Below are 21,172 nucleotides of genomic sequence, written 5' to 3'. Positions count from 1 at the left end.
ATGGCGGCCGCTCTGTGGGGCTTCCTTTCCGCCCTGCTGCTGCTGCTCTCGGGGGATGCCCAGAGCTCGGAGGTGCCCGGGGCCGCGGCCGAGGGGTCGGGCGGGAGTGGGGTCGGCCTAGGAGATCGTTTCAAGATTGAGGGGCGCGCGGTGGTTCCAGGGGTGAAGCCTCAGGACTGGATCTCCGCGGCCCGAGTGCTGGTAGACGGAGAAGAGCACGTCGGCTTCCTTAAGTGAGCATCCCGAGGGCAGCGGGAAGGCGGTTGGGAAGGACGCGGAGGGGGGTCCCGCCAGGAGAGCTCAGGGTCGCCGAGTGAGGGGCAGGTGCCCTGCGGAGTGTGCGGAGAGCTGGGGCGTGGGGCGCCCCTCCCGCCCTATCTCACCAGGGGTGCCCGGCGCCCGGCCAGCGGGCTCAGTTACTTCCCGTTGATCGCCGTACGTGTCTGACCACTCTTGGCTTGGGCCTGGGAACAAGTGAATTTTTAATGTCTCTTGCTGGATTCCCCACACCCCGGTGTATATGTGTGGTACTGGGGATTGAACTCAGGGGCATTCTACCTCCCAACTATATCCCCAGCCTTTTTTATTTTTTGTTTTAAAACACTGTCTCGCCAGGTTGATGAGAGCCTCCATACTTAACGGCCTTGAACCTGTGATCCTCCTGTCAGAGCTTCCCAAATACTGGGATGACAGGGATTCGCCACCACACACGGCTTCTCCTGCTGGATTTTTTTTTTTTCATTTGCATCTCGTTTAAGTTCTTTCTAAAACCTGATGGTTTTTTTTTTGGGGGGGGGGTTCATTTCATTCTTTTGGTAGCTTGGTTTTGTGCAGAAAGATGCTAACCAAGTGGGAATTCTTAAAGCCCAAAGGGCTTCCGGTGATGACATAGACTGGGAGGCTAATGTTACTGCTTCTAAAATTAATGGCCCCTAAGTCCCTAATCAAAGCACTTGTTTCTTTTTGCCTGGGGTTGGAATTACTGTTCTTTTTTACACTTGAATTCGTCGAGGGATTTGCAGCAACACAACTGTCATTTTTTTGTGAGACTAGGGTTTCTCACACTTTGACCTTTTTCACTATAAATAGAAATGAGATTTCTGTCTACATTAAAAGGAGAGGTGAATTTGTTAGTAATCTCTTTGGACAGCAGTCTGCTTTTCAGATGTCTAGGCACAAGGATGAATACTATTTGTATGTTTTTTTGCAGTATTAGGGATCGAACCCAAGGTCTTACTCATGTTAGGCAAGTACTCTACCACTGAGCTACATCCTCAGTCCAAGTTCCTACATCTAACCTGCGGCATTCTACCTCAGAGTTACACCCCCAGCCCTATTTTTTATTCTTTATTTTGAAGCAGGTTTTCATTGAGTTGCAAAGAGCCTCACTAAGTAGTTAAGGCTGAAGCCAGGTGTGTTGGTGCAAGCTTGTAATTCCCGGGCTTGGGAGGCTGAGATAGGATCGCACAGGTTCGAAGCCAGCCTCAGCTACTTAGTGAGGCTCTCAGCAACTTATAAAGTATAAAATAGGTCTGGGAGTATGGCCCGGAGGTAGAAAATCCCCTGGGTTCCATCCTCAGTACCTCAAATAAGTAAATGTGAATCTAATTTTGGTTACAGATTTGTTCAGAACAGCTAGGTGCCCTTGTAAGAAATTCAACTTCTGTATAATAACTAATGACAAACCGGGTGTGGTGGCGCATGCTTGTAATCCCAGCATTTGGGAGGCTGAGACAGGAGGATTGTGGTTTGTGGACAGCCTCAGCTACTTAGTGAGGACCTCTGCAACTCAGTGAGACCCTGTTTTATAAATAAAAAATAATAAATAGGGCTGTAGATGTGGCTCACAGGTAGACTGCCCCTGGGTTCCATCCCCAGTACCACACACACACACACACAAAAAAAAAAACAACAACAACAACAACAACAACAAAAAAACTAATGACAAATTTACAATCAGATATTAATGCTGTCTGAACACTGATTAATGATGATTTAATGATAAGACTCATTAAGCTTTGGAAAATTAGCCTTAATTTACCACTTTAATTTTCCTCTGAAGTACACAGTTCTTTAGAAAAGCATTTATTTTTATTTTGAAAATATTACTAATGTTTATTGGAAAAATCAGAAATTAAAAAAAAAAAACCTTTTTTTTAAAGTTTCAACAAGAGCTGGGTGTTGTGGTGTTCACCTGTAATCCTTGTATGTGGGAGGTTGAGTAAGGAAGATTCCAAGTTGAGACCAGACTAAGCACTTTACCAAGACCCTGTTTCAAAACAAAAAGGAGTAGGGATGTAGCTCAGTGATAGAGCACCCTGGGTTCAATCCCCAGTACCACAAAGTAAATAAAGTTGCAACATGAAAGATAGCAACCCTTAATATTTATTTATTTAATGTGCCATACTGGTGTCCAGCCTTCATTTAACAACAACTTGGACATTCAAGTTGATTCTTCAGAAGTAAAACAAAGTACAGAAAAGAAATGTGTGGGTTACTTGTATTATTTATTTGTTTGTTTGTTTGTTTATTTATCTATTTATTTATTTATTTGTGGTACTGGGGATGGAACCCAGATGCATTCTACCTTCAAGCTATACCCCTAGTCCTATTTTTTCTTCTTTATTTTGAAACAGGGTCTCACTGAGTTGCAAAGGGCCTCACTAAGTGGCTGAGGCTGGCTGTGAACCGCGATCCTCTTGTCTCAGCCTCCCAAATGCTGGGATTACAAGCGTGTGCCACCATGCTTGGTTCCCTTAATATTTTATTGACTCTTCCCAGCTTTTCAAAGAATCATATGACCTGTTTTTAATAGTAAAAGTATGTAATACTTTGTAAGCTGCCACCATCATCATCATCATCATCTTCTCCTTCTCCTTCTCCTTCTCTTTTTTGGTGGTACTGGGGTTTCTGGAAACCCTTCTACCTCTGGGCTACACTCCCAGACACCTATTTTTTTATATTTTTATTTGGAAACAGGGTCTTTTAAGCCAGTGAGGCCGGCTTCCAACCTGTGCGATTCTCCTGTCTCCGCCTCCCAAGCACGGGGATTACAAGCGTGCACCACCACGCCGGGCATGTAAGCTGCCTTTTTCACTTAATATTTATGAACAGTTTTTGTTGCCATTTTATGTTCTTAATTTTTTTTTTTTTTTTTTTTTTTTTTTTGGTGGTGGTACTGGGGTTCCTGAAAGCCCTTCTACCTCCGGGCTACACTCCTAGACCTATTTTTATATTTTTTTATTTGGAAACAGGGTCTCCTAAACCAGCGCACGAGGCTGGCTTCGAACCTGCGCCATCCTCCTTTCTCTGCCACCTGCGCCATCCTCCTTTCTCTGCCACCCAAGCGCGGGGATTACAAGCGTGCGCCACCACGCCTGGCATGTTCTTAAATTTTTATGGCTAAAGTTGAGAGTTGGTAGAAATTTATGATGAAACTTATTGAAAGAGGAGTAGATTATTTATCTTGTAGCTGTTTTGAATAATTACCACAGTTTTGATTTATATTTATGCTTCTTTGGAAATGGTTTGGGTCTTGGCAAATGGAGATGAAGGAAGTGTGGGGCCTTAACTCTGCTTGTGCCATTGTTTACCATCATCGCTATGTATATAGTCATAATTTATTTAACTAGTCCTCTGTTTTTAAACATTTAGGTGGTTTTCAGGATTTTGACATGGTAAAGTTTATTGGTACATTTTTTTTTCTTGTGGGTCTGGGGATGGAATCCAGAGGCATTTGACTTCCGAGCTACACCCCCTGCCCAATTTTTTTATTCTTTGTTTTGATACAGGGTCTTACTGAGTTGCAGAGGGCCTCACTAAGTAGCTGAGTCTGTCCACGAAACGCGATCCTCCTGTCTCAGCCTCCCAAATGCTGGGATTACAAGCTTGTATCACCACGCCGGGCTATTAGTACATTTTTAAAAACCATTTTCAGGCTGGGCGTGGTGACACATGTTTGTAATCCCCGCGCTTGGGAGGCTGAGACAGGAGGATCGCACGGGTTCGAAGCCAGCCTCAACTACTTAGTGATGCTCTCAGCAACTTAGTGAGACCCTGTTTCCAAATAGAATATAAAAAAGGTCTGGGAGTATAGCCCGGAGGTAGAAAGCCTCTGGGTTCCACCCCCAATACCACCAAAAAAAAAATTTTTTTTTTCAGACACATACAAAAATAAACAGAATAGCTTCGTGAGTACTTGGATACTCATCACAACCTACTGTTTTGTTTCATATCTTCTTATTTTTTCTTGAATGTTTTGTTTTATTTATTTTCTGGTATCAGTGATTAAAATCAGGGCCATTCTACTTCTGAGCTACACTCCCAGCCCTTTTTGTTGTTTTTTTATTGTTTTTGTTGCTGAGGGTCTTGGTACTGAGGCTGGCCTTGAACCTATAATCTTCCTGTCTCAGCCTCTCAAATACTAGGATTACAGGGCTGTGGTACCAAAGCTAGCCTTGGTAGCTTCTCTGTGAAAGCTGGGGAAAATATACTCAGCTCATGTTCTTCCCTTCCTGCAGTTTGCACAGAAGAATGGAGAGTGGACCTAGAGGGCAAATGGAAGATGTCCAGCACAAGAATAATTGTGTTCCTTTCAGTTCTGTTTTCTTGTTTTTTTTTTTCTTTTCTTTCCCCCCCCCCCTTTTTTTGCGCACGCGTGCGCGCGCGCGCGCGCGTGTGTGTGTGTGTGTGTGTGTGTGTGTGTGTGTGTGTGTGTTTTACTGGAGATGGAGCCCAGGGGCCTTCTACCTCCAGGCTACACCCAGGACCTATTTTATATTTTATTTGGAAACAAGGTCTTACTATGTTTCTGAGAGCCTCACTAAAGTAGCTGAGGCTGGCCAAGTGAACCCAGATCCTCCTGTTTCAGCCTTCCAAGTTATCAGATTACAAGGCCAGCTTCAGTTCTGTTTTGATTTAGTATTTACTTTAAAGTAACTAGGAGCACTTTTTTTTATCTTACTTTTTAGTAATATGTAGATGTGATCAGGATTCCACAAACTATGAAAAATCCTAAAGAATTTTTTTTGTTGTCGCTTGGGGGGTTGAACCCAGGGACATTCTACCTCCAAGCTACACCCCCAGCCCAGGGGCATTCTACCTCCAAGCTACACCCCCAGCCCAATTTTTTTTTCTTTTTCTTTCTTTTTTTTTTGGTGGTACTGGGGGTGGAACCCAGAGGCTTTCTACCTCCGGGCTATACTCCCAGACCTTTTTTTATATTTTATTTGGAAACAGGATTTTACTAAGTTGCTGAAAGCCTCACTAAGTAGCTGAGGCTGGCTTCGAACCTGTGCGATCCTCCTGTCTCAGTCTCCCAAGCGCGGGGATTACAAGCGTGTGCCACCATGCCCGGCTCTTTTTAAACTTTTATGTATCAAAATAAGTAAAAGCCAGGTGTGGTGGTTGCAGGCTTTTAATCCCAGTACTTGAGAGGCTGAGATTGGAGGATCACAGGTTCACCAAGGTTTGCGACCAGCCTAAACTACTTAGTGAGGCCCTCTGCAACTTAGTGAGATCCTATTTCAAAATAAAGAATAAAATAATAGGGCTGGGGATGTAATTTGGAGGTAGAATGCCCTTGGGTTCAGTTCCCTTTACTGGAAAAAAAAAAAAAAGGACTTCTGGGAAGATGGCGACAGAGAAAAGCGGGGCTTATGAGCCCCGCTAACAACCAATCTCTATTACTACAAAATCAGCGCCTTTCATAGTCAGAAAACACCATCAGCAGAGAAACAAAAAATGTAATTACAAGGGACAGAGAAAAAGAGGGCTGGAAAAACGAGACACCAGAAAGAAACCAGTGCTGTGCCCGGAGCCATGGCACGGAGCAGTGGGTGCCATCTTTCCTTGCAGCACCAGGCCCCAGAGAGGAGGGGAACTCATAACGGAGCTCAGAGCCACAGAAGAGATACGCTGGCCTCATGCCCGAAGACACGGCAGCAGTGCTTTACTGCCGGCGGCAGCAGCGAATTAAACGGACGGCGCCAGACCAACACACTCAACAGCCCACCAGGCTCCAGAGAGGAGCGGTGGACAGCGAGCCAAGGTGAGCCGCTGCGGAACAGCCGGGAGGAATTCGGCAGATTTTTCGGTGCAGGGAGCATCTAAAGCTCCCAGGGGCTGGGCTCAGCACATCCTGCAGGGACTTAGAGCAGAGTGCAAAACCAGAGAAGAAATAAGCCAGCCTCACGGCCGAGGGCGTGGCACTGGCGCCATATTGCCACCGGCGGTAGCAGCAGCAGCGAATTCACTGAGTCCACTACAGCTCCATCAGCGCACTAAACAACAGTGAGTCAAATTGTGGCCCCTAGAGAAGGAATCCCAGTACTGCACTCCCAGGGACTTGACCAGTGGGGGAGTGGCAGTGGCAGAGATATCACACCATAGGAGAACGCCCAACCTGGCACCCCCCATGGGCTAAAGCAGTCTCGATTGACTCCCTGGGTCTGAGACTCTGCGATACAACCTAGTAAAGGAGTAGTGGGGACTGAGATACCACAGACTAGAGATCCAGAACACCTTAAGTGAAGTCTTAGTGACCCAAGGGAAGAACCCAGAGAAGGCACAAACTTCGGAAATCATGGGAAAGACAACAATGGAGCAATGAATGCCCACAACCCCACAACATCAGAACCCGATAAAACAGAAATTCAGAGATTTCTAGAAGATCAAAGCAGGAAAATAACTGTAGAAATAATAGAGGTGTTTCGAAAAGAATTCAGAGAGAGTCAAAAAGAGATAAAGGATGCAATTAATGAAGTAAAGCCCTTAATTCAAAGTACAACCGATTAGACCACATGGAGAATAGAATCTCGCTCTTAGAAGATAATCACTCCAAAAATGAACGCATAGTTTCTAATTTAGAAAAAAAAATCCGACAGCAGGAATCTGACATTGAAGAACTATGGGCCCATTTTAAGAGAGCTAACCTAAGAATAATTGGAATAGAGGAGGGAAAAGAAGGTGAAACCAAAGGGATCAACAATCTCTTCAAGGAAGTAATAGCAGAAAATTTTCCAAACATAGAGCTAGAGGTCGATACACAGGTCCAGGAAACATATAGAACTCCCTTTAGACAGGATCGGAGAAGAGGATCCCCACGCCACATAATTGTCAAAATGACCAATGTGGAAGCCAAGCAGAGAATCTTAAAGGCAACAAAAACAAAGGGCCAAGTGACATTCAGAGGCAAACCAATTAGAATGTCTCCAGACTTCCCAAACCAAGTCATGAGAGCCAGAAGGGCTTGGAGTAACATATTCCAAACTCTGAAAGAAAACAACTTCCAGCCAAAAATTTTCTGCCCAGCAAAACTTTCTATCAAATTAGATGGGGAAATAAGAAGCTTCCACGACAAACAGAAACTGAAGGAATTTATGTCTTCAAAACCAGCACTAGAGAAAATACTCAAAGAGATTAACTACAAAGAAGAATTAGGTAACACACACCAGAACCAGAGAAACAAGATTCTCCATCCAACAGACAACTAAGATTGGTTATCTGTGGAGATTCATTATTTATGTTAGTCTTTTACCTATCTTTAAATTGTATTGTTTGCCTTTATTGTTGCTAATTTTTAGGATTTCTAGTTGGAATATTAATATACCTTCAGATATAGCATTTGGAAATATTTTATCCCATTCTATCAGTAACTTTTAACTCTGTTTACATTGTCTTTGGATATACAGTATTTTTTTATTTTTTAGGGAGTTTGTTTACCCTTCTGTTGCCTGTGCCATTGAAATCATATCCAAGAAATCACTGCCAATTTCAATGTTGTGAGGTTTAATGACCCAGATTTTCTTCTAAAAGTTTATAGTCTTAAGATTTATATTTAGGTCTTTTATCTATTTTGAGTTAATATTTGTATATGGTGTTAGGTAAGCGTCCAATTTTATTCTTTTTTATATAATTATTATTTTTAACAATATTTAGTTAAAAGATTATTATTTCCTCCACCAAATGTTCGTGGAAACCTTGTCAAAAATAACTTGACAATATATGGAAGAATTTATCTCTAGGCTTTTATTTAACTCCAATGGTTTATATATCTGCCTTTAGAACAGTACTACACTGTTTCAATTATTGTAGCTTTATATGGTTTGAAATTAGAAAATATACATCTTCTAGCTTTGTCCTTTTTCGAGATCGTTTTGGGTATCTAGAGTCCATATTCCACATTAGGATAGATTTTTTCTGAAAAATAAATAAATATATGATAGTTTCACCTAAAAAAAAAAAGAAAAAATATTCTCTGTTAAGAAAGAAAGCAAAAAGAAATATTGAAATGTAATCTTTTTTTTTTTTTTTTTTTTTTTTTTTTTTTTGGTGGTACTGGGGTTCCTGGAAGCCCTTCTACTTCCGGGCTACGCTCCCAGACCTATTTTATATTTTTGAAACAGGGTCTCTTACGCCAGCACGGCTGGCTTCGAACCTGCGCGATCCTCCTGTCTCTGCCTCCCAAGCGCGGGGATTACAAGCGTGCGCCACCACGCCCGGCGAAATGTAATCTTTAAGTCATCAAAAGCTTGGTAGCAGACAAATGAAACTGTTCTGTGAGATTATCATTGTTAATTTTGGATAAATTGCTATAATACTAGATGTCAACCTCTAAGCCAAGCATGGGAAGAAGGGATGGGGAGGGAACGGGGTGGGGATCGGGTCGGGGCTAATTGGGTGATGTGTGCATGTATGTCTACAAACTTTTTTTTTTTTTTATCCCATTATGATGTATGAATACAGTGCACCCAAAAAAAAATTTCTAAAATAAAAGAAATATATGAATCACAGTGAGTTAAAAATTGAAAATCAAAGATCTTTGTAGGACTTTATGAAGGCACCAAACACAGAGGCTCTTAATCTTTCTCATCTTATAGAACCGTGGAAATTGGGTCTCATCATTATGAGAATAAGAGCTCTCCCCCAAATATTAGTGATATTTATATTTCATATTTAATTATATTTATAACTTAGGATAAAATAATGTGAAATTGGGAGTAGCATTATCTAAGGGGTGGATTTTATTGCTATTATTGAGGTCAAATCGATAAAAATGGTTGTCCTATTTGTTTTTTTTTTTATGTTTTACTGCATTTTATTTTGTTTTCAGTTTGTTTTAGGTTAGGGGGTTAGTTTTGTTTGTTGTGCAATATCAAGAAAAATACTTGCAACCTTTGAGAAGAATGAATGTAGGGTTTTTTAAAATAAATTTTTATTGGTGCAAAAAAAGGTAAATGGGACTGTTTATAATAAGTGGAAAAATAGTACTTTTATTATTTGTATAAAAGAAAACTAACAGCTGGGCATGGTAGCACATGCTTGTAATCCCAGTACTTGGGAGGCTGAGGCAGGAGGATCCCGAAGGTTCAAATCCCGCCTCAGCTACTTAGTGAGATCCTGTTTTCAAATACAATATTAAATAGATCTGAGAGTGTAGCCTGAAGGTAGAAAACCCTGGAGGTTCCATCCCTGTACCACAAAAAAGAAAAAGAAAATCAACAAAATACAAATTAATACTATAACAAAATGCCCCTTTTTTATTATGGCATTGGAGATTGAGCCCAGAGAGTTGTACCTCCAATCTATACCTGCAGCCCTTTTTATTATTTATTTATTTATTTATTTATTTATTTATTTATTTATTTATGTGCTACTGGGGATTGAACCCCAGGGCATTCTACCTCTGAGCTACACCCCTCGCCCTATTTTTTATTCTTTATTTTGAAGCAGGGTCTCCTTAAGTTGCAGAGGGCCTCACTAAGTAGCTGAGGCTGTCTGCAAACCACGATCCTCCTGTCTCAGCCTTCCAAGTACTAGGATTACAAGCATGTGCCATCATACCTGGCCCCCAGTCCTATTTATTTATTTGTTTATTTTTATTTTTTGTGGTACTGGGGATGGAACCCAGGGCATCTACCTCCAAGCTACACCCCATCCTTATTTTTTCTTTATTTTGAAACAAAGTCTGTCTGAGTTGCAAAGGGCCTCACTAAGTAGTTGAGGCTGTCCTGAACCTCGATTGTCCTGTCTCAGCTTCCCAAATGCTATATATATATATATATATATATATATATTTTTTTTTTTTTTTTGAAACAGGGTCTTCCTAAATTTCAGAGAGCTTTACTGAGTGAGGGTGACTGAGAACCTGTGATTCTTCTGTTTCAGGCTCCCAAGTAATAGGATTACGAGTGTGTACCACCATGTCCAGCTTGCAGCCCCCCCCTTTTTTGTGGTACTGGGGGTGGAACCCAGGGGCTTTTCTACCTCCAGGCTATACTCCCAGACGTGTTTTTTAAATATTTTATTTGGAAACAGGGTCTCACTAAGTTGCTGAGAGCCTCACTAAGTAGCTGAGGCTGGCTTCGAACCTGTGCGATCCTCCTGTCTCAGCCTCCCAAGTGCAGGGATTACAAGCGTGCGACCACACCCGGCTGCTTACAGGCCTTTTGTAAATTTTTTAAAAATTGAAAGAAGATCTTCAGTTGCTGAGACTGGCCTCAAACCTATAATCCTGTCCCAGACTCTGAAATCCTGGGATTATAGGCATGCACCAGTACTGGCCAGAATGCCTTTTTTTTTTTTTTTTTTTTTTTTTCAGTATTGTGGATGGAATCTAGGGGCATTCTACCTCTGAGCTACACCCCCAGCCCTATTTTTTATTCTGGTTTTTTTTTTTTTTTCTTTTTGTGGTACTGGGGTTTCTGGAAACCCTTCTACCTCCAGGCTACACTCCCAGACCTATTTTATATTATTTTTATTTGGAAACAGGGTTTCTTAAACCAGTGCGGCTGGCTTCGAACCTGCACAATCCTCCTGTCTCCGCCTCCCAAGCGCGGGGATTACAAGCGTGCGCCACCACTTCTGGCTTTTTTTCTGTATTTTAAAACAGTGTCTTACTGAGTTAGTTACAAAGGGCCTCACTAAATAACTGAGGCTGTCCATCAACAGCGATCTTCCTGTCTCAGCCTCCCAAATGCTGGGATTACAAGCATGCGCCACCATACCTGGCCCAGAATGCCTTTTTTGAGCATGTATATGTGATGCTGGGGATTAAGCCCCGGGGCATACTAGCTGGTAGTTACACTCCAAGCCCTGCATTATTTTTTATTTTGAAACAAGGTTTTACTAGGTTTTAGAGGGCCTCACTAAATTGCTGCGGCTGGCCATGAATCTGCAATCCTCCTGTCTCAGCCTCCCAAATACTAGATTACAAGTATTTACCAAGCCTGGCTGGCCAGTTGCTTTTAATGCCTCTTTTTGGGGGAATTGTTTTGAGAATTAACATATTATTTAAAACACAAGAAAAGACTGCTACTGATCAGAAGTGATTGTGATTTTCTTTTTTCCAGGACAGATGGGAGTTTTGTGGTTCATGACATACCTTCTGGATCTTATGTTGTGGAAGTTATTTCTCCAGCTTACAAGTTTGATCCAGTCCGTGTTGATATCACTTCAAAAGGGAAAATGAGGTGAGAGTACCTGATTTAATTTTTGCTAAAGGCTATACTAGTGTATACTTTATTATATATACTTTTCAAGATTTATAGTCAGACTTTAAAAATTATCTTTAGTTATAGTTGTTTCTTAGAACATTTAAAATGTGCTGATATTTTAAAATCTGAACATTGGTATAATTGTGAGGTTGAAATTCTTCCCACTCAAGCCGGGCGTGGTGGGCACGCTTGTAATTCCCGCGCTTGGTAGGCAGAGACAGGAGGATCGCACGGGTTCGAAGCCAGCCTCAGCTACTTAGGCTCTCAGCAACTTAGTGAGACTCTGTCTCCAAATAAAATATAGAAAAGGTCTGGGAGTATAGCCCAGAGGTAGAAAGCCTCTGGGTTCCACCCCCAGTACCACCAAAAAAAAAAAAAAAAAAAATTCTTCCCACTCTCCCTTAAAACTTGTTACAAGCATTAGCCGGGCGTGGTGGCGCATGTTTGTAATCGCAGCATTCGGGAGGCTGAGACCTGAGGATTGCGGTTCGCGGACAGCCTCAGCACTTAGGCCCTCTGCAGCTCAGTGAGACCCGGTTTCAAAATAAAGAATTGAAAAAGTAGGGTGGGAGGTGTAGCTCAGAGGTTGAATGGCCCTGGGTTCCATCCCCAGACCCGCAAAAACAAACAAAAAACAAAACTTATTACAAGCATTCAGTTTATTTTTTAATTTTTTGGTGCTACTGGGGATTGAATCCAGAGGTATTCTACCTTCGAGTTACACCCCCAGCCTGATTTTACTTCTTATTTGGAAATGGTCTTGCTAGGTTGATTCAAGTCTCACTACTGGAAACAGGGTCTCACTAGGTCGCTGAGAGTCTCACTACTTGCTGAGGCTGTCCTCAAACCTGTGATCCTCCTGTCTCAGTCTCCCAAGTACTGGGATTACAGGTATGTTCCACCATGCCCAGACAAGAATATATTCTTTTTTTTTTTTTTTTTTTTTTTTTTGCAGTACTGGGGATTAAACTCAGGGGCATTCTACCTCTGAGCTATTCTCCCAGCCCTATTTTTTCATTCTTTATTTTGAAACAGGGTCTTACTAAGTTACAGAGGGCCTCACTAAGTAGCTGAGACTGGCCTCAAACATGCGATCCTCCTGTTTCAGCCTCCCAAGTACCAAATTATAGGTGTGCCCTACCAGACCTGTCTGCCAAATATTTTAGACATGCAGACAAAGATACTTTTTTTTTATCCTATTTTCAAGATCAAAAGTCTAGATACCAGAGTGTTTTAGAAAAAGTATTGCTAATATATTGTAAGTAGATCTTTTAATTTGCCATATTTTATTTATTTATTTGTTTAATTTATTGTGGCACTGGGGATTAAACTCAGGTGCATTCTGCCTCTGAGCTATACCCCCAGCCGATTTTTATTTTTTATTTGGAAATAGGGTCTGGCTAAACTGCTGGGGCTGGCCTCAGTCCTGTAATCTTCCTGTGTCAGCCTCCTAAGTACTGGGATTACAAGCGTGCACCTTGGTGCCATAGCTAGCCATATGTGTAATAGAATTACTTGCTATAGCAGGATCACTCAGCTACTTAGTGAGGCTCTCTTAGTGAGACTGTTTCTAAATAAAATAGAAAATAGGTCTGGGAGTATACCCCAGAGGTAGAAAGTCCCTGTGTCCACCACACCCAGTACCACACACACACAAAAAAAAAAGACTGACTCTTTCCTCATGTTTCTTTTTCAGAGCAAGATATGTAAATTATATCAAAACATCAGAAGTTGTCAGACTGCCCTATCCTCTTCAAATGAAATCTTCAGGGCCACCTTCTTACTTTATTAAAAGGGAATCATGGGGCTGGACAGACTTTCTGATGAACCCAATGGTGTGTATTAAGCTAAAATAAAGTGTTTCAGTCATTCATGATTTGCTTCTAGGCAGTTAAAAAATTCTAACCCCAGCCGGGCGTGGTGGCGCACGCTTGTAATCCCTGAGCTTGGGAGGCTGAGACAGGAGGATCGCACAGGTTCGAAGCCAGCCTCAGCTACTCAGTGAGGCTCTCAGCAACTTAGTGAGACCATTTCCAAATAAAATAGAAAAAAGGTCTGGGAGTATAGACTGGAGGTAGAAAGCCTCTGGGTTCCACCCCCAGTACCACCAAAAAAAAAAAAAAAAAATTCTAACCCTTAAGCTGGGCATGGTGGTGCATGCTTGTAATCTCAGCATTGGGGAGGCTGAGACAGGAGGATCTGGGTTCAAGGACAGCCTCATCTACTTAGTGAGGCCTTTTGCAACTTAGTGAGACCCTCTTTCAAAAATAGAGAATAGCTGGGTTTGGTGGCGCACGCTTGTAATCCCTGCGCTTGGGAGGCAGAGACAGGAGGATTGCGCAGGTTCGATACCAGCCGCGCTGGCATAAGAGACACCCTGTTTCCAAATAAAAAAGTATAAAATAGGTCTGGGAGTGTAGCCCGGAGGTAGAAGGGTTTCCAGGAACCCCAGTACCACCAAAAATAAAAAAAAAGAGAGAATAAAAAAATAGGGCTGGGGGTATAACTCAGAGGGAGAATGCCCCTGGGTTCCATTCTCAGTACCGAAAAAAAAAAAAAAAATTAAAACCCCTTACCTTGGCATGGTGATGCACACTTATAATCCCAGCATTTGGGAGGCTGAGACAGGAGGATCACGGTTTGCGGACAGCCTCAGCTACTTAGTGAGGTCTCTTGCAACTCAGTGAGACCCTATTTCAAAATAAAGAATAAAAAATAGGGCAGGGGGGTATATCTTGGAGGTAGAATGATCCTGGGTTTCATCCCCAGTCCCACAATAATAATAATAATAATAATAATAAATAATAATAATCAACAACAACAACAACAACAACAACACAAAAAGCTCTTTGTGGTGAAAAGCTGATATCAGATTGTTAGACAAGAAGATTATTGTAGATATCAGAAAAATAATAGATAAGTACTTATTTATAATGAAATATTTTAAAATTCAAATAGAATGAGAGAGCTGGACATGGTAGTGCACGCCTGTAATCCCAGAACTTGGGAGGCTGAGACAGGAGATTTATAGGTTCAAAGGCTCAGCAACTTAGTAAGAAATAAAAAATAAAATAGGAAGTCAGGCATGGTGGCGTATGCTTGTAATATCAGTACTTGGGAGGCTGAGACAGGAGGATCGCACAGGTTCGAAGCCAGTCTCAGCAGCTTAGTGAGACCCTGTTTCCAAATAAAATAGAAAATAGGTCTGTGAGTATAGCCTGGATGTAGAAAGCCCCTGGGTTCCACTCCCAGTACCACAAAAACAAAACAAAAATAAATAAATTAATTCATTCATTCATTAAAAAAGTAAAATGGGGCTGAGGTGGAGCTTAGAGGTAGGATGCCCCTGGTCCAACTCTAGCATCAAAAAAGGTGAATATAACAAGAGTGTGCAGTACGTCGTATATGGAGCTGTCTTATCCTGCCTACTATTTGCATATTAGCCCATTGAGAAATGTTCTGTTGTTTATTAATCACCTCCTGTTAGTGGTACAAGTAATGTCTTTTTCTTTATTTTTATTTTTTTATTTTTGCTCTACTAGGAATGGAACCCAGGGGCATTCTACCTTCTAACTAAATCCCCAGCCTTATTTTTTAGTCTTTTTTTTTTTAAATAGGATCTCACTGAGTTGCAAAAGGCCTTGCTTAAGTAGCTGAGTCTGTCCGGTTTCAGACTCCGGAATGCTGGAATTACAAGCGTGCACCACTGCACCCAGCATCTTTCTCTTTTTTTAACATATGTAGTGAACAGAGAAGTTTTTCCATGGTAACTTAAGTAGTGGGTCTTATTATGAGATTGATGTTATGATACTACTAATAAAATAATAATAGAATACATTCTTTTTGTGTTTGTGGTACTGGAGATTGAGTATATGGGTTCTTTATCACTGAGCTACATTCCCTGGTCTTTTTATTTTTATTTTTTTATTTTGGGACAGGGTCTCACTGCTAAGGCCATCCTTGAACTAGCTACCTTCTTGCTCAGCCTCCAGAGTAGCTGTGATTACAAGCATGCAGCACCATTCCTGGCTTAGAATACTTAGAATACTTTCTTTTGAAGCAAATTGTTTTTTTTTTTTTTAAAGCTGTTTTTGAGGTTAAATTATGATCTTAGAATTGTACAAGTTTTGATCATATCCCTTTCTGGTAGCAATTTATATTTCAAAAGATACTATTTGGGGGCTGTACACCTTATAGTGAGGAATAAATTATACTCTATTATCAGATAAAAAGGCAGGAGGGTAGATTGGATTGAAGAATTTGGCAATGACACTACAACGCTCATTCATCAAATATAGGTCTCGTTCCTGAAATGTCATAGAAATGTATCCTGTTCTAGAAAATTCTAGGTCATTTTTCAAAACCGATCTGCTGAAGTAGTTGCTTAGTCCTTGTTGCAGTCTAGAGGAGCTGTAATAACGAGAGGGGTAATACAGTGTGCTGTGTGAGAACCACAAGGCCATCTGGAAAGAGCAGCCCAGCTGGCCAGAAGAAAATGAATGACTAATGGTTCTGTTTGCATTGTTCGTGTTAAATAAACTTGTGAACTCCGCGCAAAGAACGTGGCGTGTAAGTAAGAAGTGAGATGTCAGTAAAGCCCAAGTACACGTAGCTAAGACTCTCGAACTCTACCATAATCTGTGGCGTTCAGACAGGAAGCTCCTTGTCATCAGAACTGCTTCAGTAGAATTGAGGTGATTGCTGCAAGTTTTTCATATGCTTTTGACTCTAATTTCAGTTTCATTATTGATAAATGCAGTTTTTGTTTGTACATTGTAGAGTGGGGGAATAAGTTTCTGATTTAATTTTTCTTCTACAGGTTATGATGATGGTTCTTCCTCTATTGATATTTGTGCTTCTGCCCAAAGTGGTGAACACAAGTGACCCCGATATGAGACGGGTAAGATGGCTGCCCAGCTGTGGAGTTTTGTGGGGTTTTTTTTTATTCTGATTCTGATGCTTGGTATATTCCATTGTGGCTAGATGGCTTGAATTTTTTTCAACTTTACCCTAGTTCCCATGGCAGATTCATCTAAGGTTGTATAAATGTAGTGTTATGTCTCTGAATACTGGGGGTTGAACCCGGGAGCATCCTGTCTCTGCACTACACCCCTAACCCTTTCTGTTTTGTTTTTGTTTTTGCAGTACTAGGGATGGAACCCAGGGCATTCTACCTCTGAGTGACACCCCCAGTCCTATCTTTTTTTATTCTTTATTTTTAAAAAGTTTTTTGTGGTACTGGGGGTAGAACCCAGGGTCTTTTCTACCTCCAGGCTATATTCCCAGACCTATTTTCTATTTTATTTGGAAACAGGGTCTCACTGAGTTGCTGAGAGCCTCACTAAGTAGCTGAGGCTGGCTTTGAACCTGTGTGATCCTCTTGTCTCTGCCTCTCAAGTGCTGGGATTGCAAGCGTGTGCTACTATGCCTGGCTTTATTCTTTATTCTTTCTTTCTTTCTTTATTTTTGGTGGTCCTGGGGGTGGAACCCAGAAGCTTTCTACCTCTGGGCTATACTCCCAGACCTATTTTTTATACTTTATTTGGAAACAGGGTCTCACTAAGTTGCCAAGAGCCTCACTAAGTAGCTGAGGCTGGCTTTGAACCTGTGCAATCCTCCTATCTCAGCCTCCCAAGAGTGGGGATTACAAGCATGCGCCACCACGCCCGGCTTTTATTCTTTATTTTTGAAACAGGGTCTCACTGAGTTGCAGAGGGCCTCACTGAGTAGCTGAGGCTGTCTGCAAACCATGATCCTCCTGTCTCAGCCTCCCGAGTGCTGGGATTACAATGTGCCACCACACTTGGCTCCTTTCTGTCTTTTTGTTTTGTGACAGTCTTGTAAAGTTGCAGAAGGCCTAAGTTGCCGAGGCTGGCCTCAAACCTCTGATCTTCCTGTCTCAGCCTCCCAAACACTTGGATTACAAGCATGTGTCATGTCATCATGTCTGGCATGTTTCTGAATTCTAATTAGTTGTTTTCAGTGAATAAGTTAAATCTAGTTGATCCAGCTGGATGCAGTGGTACACACCTGTGATCCTAGTACTTGGGAGAGGAGAGAGGGAATTGAAAGTTCAAGGCCAGGAATGACAACTTTGTGAGACCTTGTTTTAAAATAAAAAATAGAAAGGAGCTGGGTGTGGTGGTGCACGCTTGTAATCCAGCGTTTGAGAGACAGAGATAGGAGGATCGAGGTTTGCGGACAGTCCTAGCCACTTAGTGGGGCCTTCCACAATTTAGTGAGACCCTATTTCAAAATAAAGAATAAAAAATAGGGCTGGGGTGTAGCTTGGAAGTAGAATGACCCTGAGTTCAATCCCCAACACCACACACAAAAAATAAAAAATAAAAAATAATAAAATAATAGGGCTAGGGGTGTAGCTTGGAGGTAGAATCTCCCCGGGTTCAATCTTCAGTACTGAAAAAAAAAAAAAAAGAAATAGACATTATACTACCACATTATTATTAAGCTATACTTTATAATTATTAGCTCAATGGGGAAGGACAAAAACTCAAAAGCACCAAACCCATTCCAGTCTAGGGAGACTGAGGATGGAGGAACGCAAGTTTGAGATTAGTGCATGTAAACTTAGTGAGACCCTCTTTCTTTCTTTTTTTCTTTCTTTCTTCCTTTCCTTCTATTTATTTATTTATTTATTTATTTATTTATTTATTTATTTATTTATTTATTTATTTATTTATTTATTTTGTGGTACTAGGAATTGAACCCAGGGGCATTTTACCTCTTGGCTATACCCCCAGCCCTTTATATTATTTATTTATTTATTGACTTATTTATTTTTTGTGGCACTTGGGGTGGAACCCAGGGCTTTTCTACCTCCGGGTTACACTCCCAGACCTATTTTATATTTTATTTGGAAACAGGGTCTTACTAAGTTGCTGAGAGCCTCACTAAGTAGCTGAGGCTGGCTTCAAACCTGTGTGATCCTCCTGTCTCAGCCTCCCAAGCGCTGGGATTACAAATGTAAGCCACCACACCTGGCTTATATTTTTCATTTTGAAACAGGGTCTTGCCAAGTTGCTGAGGCTATCTTTGAACTTGCAATCCTTCTGTCTCAGCCTCCTAAATTACTAGGATTACAGGCCTGTTCTACCATTCCCACCTGAAACTCTGTTTTCAAAATAAAAAATAAAAAGTGTGGGGAGTGTAATTTATATAGAACGCCCCAGGTTTAATACCCAGTGGCACACACACATTAAATAAAAGTGCCAGATTCTTACCCTGTTGTGTCAGTGTGTGTAACACTTGTGTTTCTTGCTTTAGATGCTACAGTTGAAGTCACCAAAGCCATGTAGTAGTCATAATTAAGTCTAAAATTGAAGTCTTGGAAATATTGCAGTTATCTTCCAAACTTTCCTGATACCCTGATATACAGTTAAAGATTGATATTCTAGTTGTATGCAGCTAATGAAAGCATGAGCTTAAAAAAATATACATTGAAGCTGGGTGTGGTGGCGCACACTTGTAATCCCAGCATTTGGGAGGTTGAGACAGGAGGATCGCGGTTCACGGACAGCCTCGGCTACTTGGTGAGGCTCTCAGCAACTTAGTGAGACCCTGTTTCAAAATAAAGAATAAAAAGCAGGCCATGGGGTGTAGCTTGGAGGTTGAATGCCCCTGGGTTTCATCCCCAGGCCCGCAAAAAAAAAAAAAAAAAAAAAAAAAAAATATATATATATATATATATATATATATATAGAAGGGGGGCAGGCAGACAGATAGAGACATTGAGCTGGGTGTGGTGGTGCAGCCTGTAATCCCAGTACTTGGGAGGCTGAGACAGGAGGATGGCAGGTCGAAAACAGTCTCAGTAAGTAGTGAGACTCAGCAATCTAGAGAGATCCTGTTTCCAAATAAAAATAAAAGAGGAGCCGGGCATGGTGGTGCACGCTTGTAATCCCAGCACTTGGGAAGCTGAGACAGTACCACCAAAAAAAAAAAATATTTTAAATAGGGCTGGGGAGCTGGGCGTGGTGGCGCACGCTTATAATCCCCGCGCTTGGGAGGCTGAGACAGGAGGATCGCGCAGGTTCGAAGCCAGCCTCAGCTACTTAGTGAGGCTCTCAGCAACTTAGACCTGTTTCCAAATAAAATATAAAGTAGGTCTGGGAGTATAGCTCAGAGGTAGAAAGCCTCTGGGTTCCACCCCGAGTACCCCAAAAAAAAAAAAAAAAAAAAAAAAATTGGGCTGGTGGTGTGTGGCTTACCAGTAGAATGACCCTGGGTTCAATCACCAGTAAAACACACACACACACACACACACACACACACACACACACACACACTCTAAAGCAGTAAGAGCACATTAGGAATATGACCAAATATTTCCAGTGTCAGGAAAAATACTGGCTTATTGTTCAGAACCATTATCTTTTACTAATTCTATTCCTTTACTTTTTCTTTAGTAGGAAATGTGTAAATAAATGACAGGAAGCAGCTGGGCGTGGTGCTGCACACTTGTAATTCCAGTACTTGGGAGGCTGAGACAGGAGGATCATAGGTTCTTGGCCAGCCTCAGCTACTTAGTGAGGCCCTCCATAATTTAGGGAGACACTGTTTTGAAAAAAAGGATAAAAAAAATAGGCTGGGCGTCGTGGCGTACGATCATGGTTTGTGTGTGGACAACCTCATCTAAGTAAGGCCCTCTGCAACTGAGTGAGACCCTGTTTTCAAATAAAGAATAAAAAATAGGGCTGGAGGTATAGCTCAGAGGTAGAATGCCCCTGGGTTCCATCCTTCCATTCCTGGTACCGGAAAAAAAAAAAAGAATAAAAAATAGGGTTGGGGGTGTAGCTTGGAGGTAGAATGCCCCCGAGTTCCATCCCCAGTACTGCAAAAAAGGAAGGAAGGAAGGAAAGACAGGAAGGTTCCTAGTGCCCTGCCTGCCCTGCCCCTCCCAACTCTGTCTCTTGTTTTTTTGCAGTATGGGGGAATTGAACCCAGGGTACTTTACCCCTGAGCTACATACCCAGCCCATTTCTGTTTTATTCTGAGCCTGTCTCCATAAGTGCCAAGGCTGGCCTTGAATTGCGGCTGCCCTGCTGAGCCGCTGGGTTGCAGGCGCTGGCACCCGCTCCCAGTGCCTTTTTCACACCCGATGCTTTGTTTCTCTGCAGGAGATGGAGCAGTCAATGAACATGCTGAATTCCAACCACGAATTGCCTGATGTATCCGAGTTCATGACAAGACTCTTCTCTTCAAAGTCACCCGGCAAGTCCAGCAGCGGCAGCGGTAAAGCAGGCAAAAGTGGAGCTGGCAAGAGGAGGTAGTGAGGCGGCGCGGGCGGCGCCCCGCTGGCAGCACGGGGCTCCACGCCCAGGGACCGTGTGAAGCAACTACTGTGAACTCAGTCATCCTGCAAGTCGATCTCTCACAACTGTTGTATGTGTTAACTTTTTAACAGATGTTTATTACTTGGTACATGAGAAAATGCAGCTTCCACCCTTTGTCCGTATGAGGTCAATATTGATGTCACTGAATTAATTACAGTGTCCTAGAGAAAATGACATTAATAAATTATATGAAGTACTATACATTATGTATATTAAAAGAAATCTTAATCTAGACACCACATTATCTTGTCATTTTTTCCCACTGGTTTCTTTTTTTTTACAACAGGGTTTTTTTTTGTATCTTTCATTATCTGAGGCTTGAAA

At 41.8% G+C, this 21,172-nt stretch overlaps 1 protein-coding gene across 1 annotated transcript; it reads left to right on the top strand.

Moving 5' to 3' along the window:
* On the top strand, nucleotides 1-20,785 carry EMC7 (ER membrane protein complex subunit 7; the record flags this gene model as incomplete). The annotated part of the gene is made up of 5 exons (XM_080706740.1): nucleotides 1-233; nucleotides 11,352-11,471; nucleotides 13,192-13,330; nucleotides 16,315-16,395; nucleotides 20,633-20,785. The coding sequence occupies 5 exons, from the start codon at nucleotides 1-3 to the stop codon at nucleotides 20,783-20,785; spliced, it is 726 nt and encodes a 241-aa protein (XP_080562866.1).
* Nucleotides 20,786-21,172: the final 387 nt, after the last annotated feature.

Source organism: Muscardinus avellanarius (assembly GCF_963383645.1).
Source record: "Muscardinus avellanarius genome assembly, chromosome: 12".
Taxonomy (NCBI): domain Eukaryota; kingdom Metazoa; phylum Chordata; class Mammalia; order Rodentia; family Gliridae; genus Muscardinus; species Muscardinus avellanarius.
The sequence above is the reverse complement of the archived record's forward strand: the minus strand, read 5'-3'. Positions and strand labels throughout refer to the sequence as shown.